Raw genomic sequence first — 6,755 nt, forward strand, 5'->3', positions numbered from 1 at the left:
TTACATTCTATGTGAGCAGGACGTGGTATGTGGCTAGACGATCCTGTTAACACAGATCATCATTAGTTATGTACGTGTAATATTATGCTTCTTTTACAAATGTGGTGACTGAAAATCTCTGTCATCAACATGTTATGTTGTACGTTTTGGTTAACTATTAGTTGAAGAAATTTATAGTGTTGAAATGGAACCTCTTAATGCCTTGGTTTTCTTTTTTGCAGAAATTATTGCAACTCGTAATTGCCGAGCTCTCGTACACACATCTGTGCATGATATACATTTGAGTTGAGTATAATGTTTGGATCTGTTCTTTTAGTATAAAATAGGTTGAAGGCGAGTGTTAACCTTGTGTAGCTTTACTCTCAGATGAGACTTCCGAAATGAGGGTTGGTGTACTATATATCTGTGATAACCATGGTTGGTTTATTTTGGGAACAACAGTACCTGAAATGATTAGGAAATTTCAGTTCCATTGATATATAATTGTAGAAGGCGTAAATGGGGCTTACGTTTTTTGAATTTGGGATTCTCTTTTGGACCCAGCTGTCTTCCTGTATATCTGTTTCCATTTCCATATGAATTACTTCCCTCTGGAGGGGGATCTGTTTCCTTTTTTTTTTTTGTTGCGCAGTCATTGTTTAATGGGAAAATGATTAGTTCTTGTGGGGGTTAGTGAAAGTTTGTATTTCATCAGTCGGCAATTAGTTCTGTCATTACGCTGTATTTAACTTACTAATAAATGTTAAATTGTTTGAACGTTAAGAAATAATTGGCACCGTTCAATCCGTCAGAACTATGGAAGGTGTTGAAATGTCAGTTATACTAATGTCACCATGTCGCACCTTTCATGAGTTTGGTAATCATCTAGATCTCCCAGTTAGCTGATTCCAGCGCTTTCCACCACACGACTATATAATTACTACTAAGATGATAGTGGAGCGGCCCGAATACAATATTTTATTAAATATGCCATTAGCTGTAGTGCTTTTAACTCCCAGAATTTTTATTAAATTCAAGCAACATTTTAAAAAATTAATGTAGAGATGACGTAAGTTTGGATGCCATGCATGACTTGCATGAATGGTGATTTTCTACCACAACGGCAATATGTGCGTAAATTTCTTGTAGGAAGATGAATTATGGGGAGATGATATTTCAACCTCTACTGTTCGGTGCAAAGTATATTTTGTTCACATGAAATGTAAGGAAGACAGAAAACGAATGCTATGTTTCTGTGAACGTAACTTTATTACATTGGAAATCAAAATACGAAAACATGTACTCGTAGAAAGTAATACTGAATTGGAGAATAACGAAATAAAGAAAATAAAACAGGGCCCATGCCCCTACAGATACGTTGTTCAGATATGCATGTATGTGGAACGGCTCGAACTTCATCATGGTCGACTCTAGTTATGTTTTGATTTCTTGCGGACGTGATTGTTACTCTCGGTTGGAGACATATGGTTCTCCCCATCATCTTCACTGTTTGACGGTGCTTTTTTCTCAGCGTTTGTATTTGGTGGTGCGCCGTCTGAGGTCGTCGATTCCAAAACAGGCAAACTTTGGCCCTTCTGACCGCTTTTGGGTTGGAGTGTTGCATTCAGATCCTTCTGCAAGAGGGTTATAAGTAAGCAGGGAGAAGAATACGAATATATGAAAATGTTTTTGTAGAGTTTAACCTGAGTAACAAATGTTGGTGTCGGGACTTCATAGGGTTTGTCAAATATTCGCGTCACAGTAAATGACTGATGCTGTGTTGTGAAATTGAAGGATGTGAGCTTGATGTGGAAGGTGTATTTCTTCCCAACAATATCTGCGATAACCTTGGGGATGCCAATGTCATTTTCGACCGCGGTTTCTGCATCGTTCTGTTAGATAGATGGGTGAGGACTGATTAAGTATGGCGTTGGCTTACAAATTTGTAAAACAGAGTGTGAAGTGTAATAAGTTAGATCTGGAAGCTCACAATTTTGGCAGCGAGTGTTTTAGCTAGAATATTAGTAAGCTTCACCATATCCTTGTCGAATGCTACAAAAACAGACGTTGCACTCCCATCATCGACGACCATCTCCACCCGGTATCTGATAACATGGGAGTTGAGAAATGTTAGTTGTTAATGGCCTTGGAATCAATAGGTTAACCAGTGTGCCGATTTTCCAAAGTCAGGTGAATGGATGGTGTAGTTTAGAGGACGGTATTACTTGACATCACCAACTGCATCAGGGGAGTAGCAATTGTTGCAGGCCAGGGTAGTTTCGGTTTTGGTCATCTTCTTTGCACATTTTGAACAGGATATGTAACACCACCCTTTTGTAGGCTGGATCTCGACAACTTTACCGGTACACAGAAATTCAGCCTCCTACACTTAAAGAGATGTAGTTAGAGGTGTATAAGCATATCCTTTGGTGTGTATAGTGGGGAGATTAAGGAGGGATATTAAGGTTAACCTGTAGGTCAGATGTGAACAAAAAGTCATTCAGTTCTGCAATGGATACATGTTCAATCTTCTGGACGCCATGGTATTTTTCAGCGGGGAGATTTCCTGAATCTTTGGAGCTGACGCTGCTTTTTATTATCGTAGAAGTACGAACATTGTGTTAGCTTTTTTAGTAGACGTTGGAGCAACGTATGGACATTAATGTTCTAATCTTACCGGTCCAGGTAGGATTTGGTTGCGTTGACGTCGCCGTCAAAGTAGAACTTCGAACCAGTTGTGGCATTCAGATAAAGATCGCCTGGAAATTAATACATGGTAAGATAATATATTCATGAGAAATATAATAAAAATCAAATCTATAGAGGTAGTGGCACGGGGTACCTCCGAAAAACTTGGGATTCATATTGGTGGCCAACATGATACATATCCCTGCCTCTTTCTCGCTAAATAACTTGTGTAGGAAGTTAGCGTTATCATCAAAAGCACTCACTCGGACTTTATCTCCGCTGCAGGGAAATAAAGATGGGTATTAAGTATTATTTGGGATGGCTGAGGCAATGTTTAAATGGTGAAGTAATGTGACCAAGACTCATCAGTACCTTTCAATACGAAGGTGAATCAGCATTCTCTGAACGCCCTCTGTGGTTTCATCGTGATAAGATTTCGTTGAGCAGACTTCTCCAATAATATCTGCGTTTTTTAAAAAATTGCAGAGATTGTGATCTTATGGTGAACGAATCTATTACAGTATTTTGAAAAAAAAATTGGTATAGAGGCAGTTTCAAGGGAGAGTGGTGGTACCATACCAGGAAGCTCACTGTTAGTGTTGCCAAGGGCCAAAAGTTGGTCGTAGGACCGAAATCGGAAGTGTTCGGTGGGTATGTTGCACAATGACTGTTCCACACGAACCATGGCAGTATCTGCGGTGAACCGAATGGACATATGGAAATCTGTAAGCTTGAATCGGGTGGAGCTCCTTGTGACTTCGAACCCACTGATAGCATACAATGATCCTTCAACCAACAATGACTGGAAAACAGGAAGATGGTGGACATGTATGGAACCCTGCATCAGTGTAGACTATCGCCAAAAATTTGTAAGTCATAGTTAGCTTTCAGGGAAATGAGCTAATTTGTTTGGTATTTGCAGGTTACTCGCAGATTACCTTCTCGTCAAGGAGGAGGAGGTCGACGCCCATGAGTTGACCACCTTTTTTGATGTTGCGAGCAGGCCAGAAACGGAGCAACCTAGCAACCAAACGCTGGTTAAGACGGCCAGATTTCAGCAGAGCAAATGGAACGTAGGGTGCTTCCATGTCGAGCAGATTGTGGAGTGTGTTTAAAAGGCAGAGAACTGATGAATGTGATTGAAGCTTACCATGAGAGGGACCTATATATAGAGATGATGGTGCGTGTGTGCGCCGTTTGTTTGAAATTGATGGAGAGGAATTTGGAGCAGCAGTTTTCGTGAAACGTATGTTGTAATTGATGGCAAAATTAAAAGCAAACTGAGGTCGATTCATCTTCTCCATCTCCGGTAGCCTTTAATGGCTTTCGACGACGTATGCGTGGAAGGTTATTCTGTGTTTTTCTGAAACGGCGGATCGTAAATGTATGATGACTTAACCGAAAATAGGGTTATCGATGAAGATCAACAGTTATGGTGGGCTTACTAAATTGTTCCCGCAGCCATTTGAAAGCCCAGTGGTAGAGTTTTGTGGAGTTGGTGAAGGGAAGAGAATTGGTTGTGGGCTGAAGTTGGATTATCGTTTTTTTAACATAATTGGTTGTGGGCTGATGTTGGATTATCGGTTTTTTTTTAACAATCTTTATTTTACAGATTTGGAGCAGCAGTTTTCGTGAAACGTATGTTGTAATTGATGGCAAAATTAAAAGCAAACTGAGGTCGATTCATCTCCTCCATCTCCGGTAGCCTTTAATGGCTTTCGACGACGTATGCGTGGAAGGTTATTCTGTGTTTTTCTGAAACGGAGGATCGTAAATGTATGATGACTTAACCGAAAATAGGGTTATCGATGAAGATCAACAGTTATGGTGGGCTTACTAAATTGTTCCCGCAGCCATTTGAAAGCCCAGTGGTAGAGTTTTGTGGAGTTGGTGAAGGGAAGAGAATTGGTTGTGGGCTGAAGTTGGATTATCGTTTTTTTAACATAATTGGTTGTGGGCTGATGTTGGATTATCGGTTTTTTTTTAACAATCTTTATTTTACAGATTTGGCTGCTGAGGTAGCAGCACCAGAAGAGAGAAAAGCTCTCTTTATATATATAGATAGATATTTGATATATTAAATTTTTTCTCACTTGTGATATACTAATTTAATCTGTAATTTGCTGTATGTGAAGCAATTGAGGACCTAATATCCATTTATTATGAGAATGGAATTGGTGGAAGAAAACAAGTAGAATTTGCATAATGGATAGATTTTATGTGAATTTATTCATTTATGAATTCTTCATATACATAATAATTAAGTACTAATTAATTATTATGAAACAGGAGCATTCATGTCAGATGATAGGTGAAACATTAGTCACATGGTTAGAGGAGTTGGATGGTGATCCTTTATCGCTTGCAAGAGTTCCCCACCCGTAGATATGCGTTTAATATATTCTGCCTGGAACATAGTTTGAAAACGGTAAACTATGGGATATCTACACAAGCCGGTTGCGATGTATATTATGGTATGCTCAAGGAAATCTTGGAACTTGAGTACCCCTGGAGTAGACAACTTAAAATGCATAATATTCATGTGGGATTAGTACGATCCAGCTGTTGGGGGAGGTGTATGCTTTACCAAATTTGGTTTAACTGAAGTGAACTCGTCAAGGCAATTGAACATATATGATCCTTTTATTCTGGTATCACAAACAGATCAAGTATGCTAAAGTTCTTATCCTTGCATAAGACAGAGACAAGATTCTTGGTTTACTATAACAGAAATAAACCCAAGGGAAAGAATACAGGGTGTAACAGAACACGATCTTTTGTAACAAGGTAACTTGGTTATGTTGATCAATCTTTGGGAGAAACAAGTTTGGTACAGTTGGGTGATTAAACAATCAATGATATACTCGAAGTTTCCGAAAAGGAGCTTGGAGAGTTTGAAGATGATACAGATTTTTTATCTTCGAGTATTCTTCTGATTCTGAGTAGTTTTTGATTTGATTATTAACAAAAAATGGTGTATAATATATTTGTTCATATGTTTATCTTTTAGTGTAATTTTTTAAAAAATATTATGTTTAATTCTGTTGATTATTTTATATATTATTTAATTAATATTTTATGAATTAAAATAAATGATTTGTGGTGTATAATTTAGAAAATATTATGGATACCTATCAATGTCCTACCAGAAATTCCATAACCTAATTATCTTTTCAGAATCTTTTAACCAAGAATTGTCTTCTTTCTTCTAAACGATTGCCTCACTTTCTTCATCTTTTTCCAAGAATACCTTTAATTTTCACTTAACATCCATATCTTGTTATTTTCTGTCTGTTTTCAGTATGATTTCTTGCTCTTTGTTCTATCATGAATTCTCACTGCCAGATATCAACGCAGTCCACCGAATCTCAACGCAATCCACCAAATGTCAACACTACTATCAACACTGGCGAGATGCTGGAAAACTTCTCTTCACCACCAATTCCAAATTTTATGGTGCATTTATCGTTTTCTCATTTATTATTTATTTTAGTCCAAAATTAGGAAACAAATTTGTAATTTCATCAAAAATCAGATCTGTAAAGGGATTTGATTTTTCTAGGGTACTTTGCATCAAATAAGAAAGCCTCGAGATTTTTTTGAAGTTATCTTTCTGCAATCGCAAACAATATTTGTAATTGTTGGTTGTTTTTCTCAACCTGCAAAACAAATGTATGATTTTGCAGCAGAGTACTCGTGAAAGATTTGAGCGGTATGTCCCAGGAAAGGCGACAATATGATAGTTCGAAACCGAACGACGTATGATATTTATCTCCGCCTCTTCCTCAGCACAATTATGACAATTGTAATAGTAGCACATGTCAACCATCTAATTCCACAGTTCATTAGACCGAGGTTTCAACAACTCCAACATTATGTTTGGTGGATGACTTGTTGCTTGCACCTGGCTGAAATAATCTCCCGTATCTATGTCCTGATCGAGAAGGAGAAGCAACTTGGTTACTTTGACTATAAATTTCCTACTAACTTCAGATATTTTGAAGCTTACATATATCTCTTTTTAATGATTTTAAACAATTATTTATAGGTTTAAGCATGAAACAACCGGGATGATCACAAAGCAGATT

The 6,755-nt window shown here is 37.8% G+C and overlaps 1 protein-coding gene across 1 annotated transcript; it reads right to left on the reverse strand.

Moving 5' to 3' along the window:
- Positions 1-1,409: 1,409 nt before the first annotated feature.
- On the reverse strand, positions 1,410-3,755 carry LOC18011836. Its single transcript, XM_024151462.1, has 10 exons — positions 3,606-3,755; positions 3,247-3,505; positions 3,040-3,130; positions 2,822-2,946; positions 2,657-2,738; positions 2,451-2,565; positions 2,205-2,362; positions 1,970-2,084; positions 1,683-1,871; positions 1,410-1,613 (listed from the first exon to the last, which is right to left on the reverse strand). Exons 1-10 carry the CDS (start codon positions 3,753-3,755, stop codon positions 1,410-1,412), a joined length of 1,488 nt encoding a protein of 495 aa, XP_024007230.1.
- Positions 3,756-6,755: the final 3,000 nt, after the last annotated feature.

The sequence above is a fragment of the Eutrema salsugineum genome, unplaced genomic scaffold (assembly GCF_000478725.1).
Source record: "Eutrema salsugineum unplaced genomic scaffold, Eutsalg1_0 scaffold_6, whole genome shotgun sequence".
NCBI lineage: Eukaryota > Viridiplantae > Streptophyta > Magnoliopsida > Brassicales > Brassicaceae > Eutrema > Eutrema salsugineum.

Excerpts from the sequence above, each read along its gene's own strand:
- LOC18011836 (XM_024151462.1), bottom strand. The coding sequence starts at position 3,755 with ATGGAAGCACCCTACGTTCCATTTGCTCTGCTGAAATCTGGCCGTCTT. Across the intron at positions 3,131-3,246 it reads CACTAACAGTGAGCTTCCTG|ATATTATTGGAGAAGTCTGC; the intron begins GTATGGTACCAC and ends TAAAAAACGCAG. Across the intron at positions 2,363-2,450 it reads TGTTCACATCTGACCTACAG|GAGGCTGAATTTCTGTGTAC; the intron begins GTTAACCTTAAT and ends CTTTAAGTGTAG.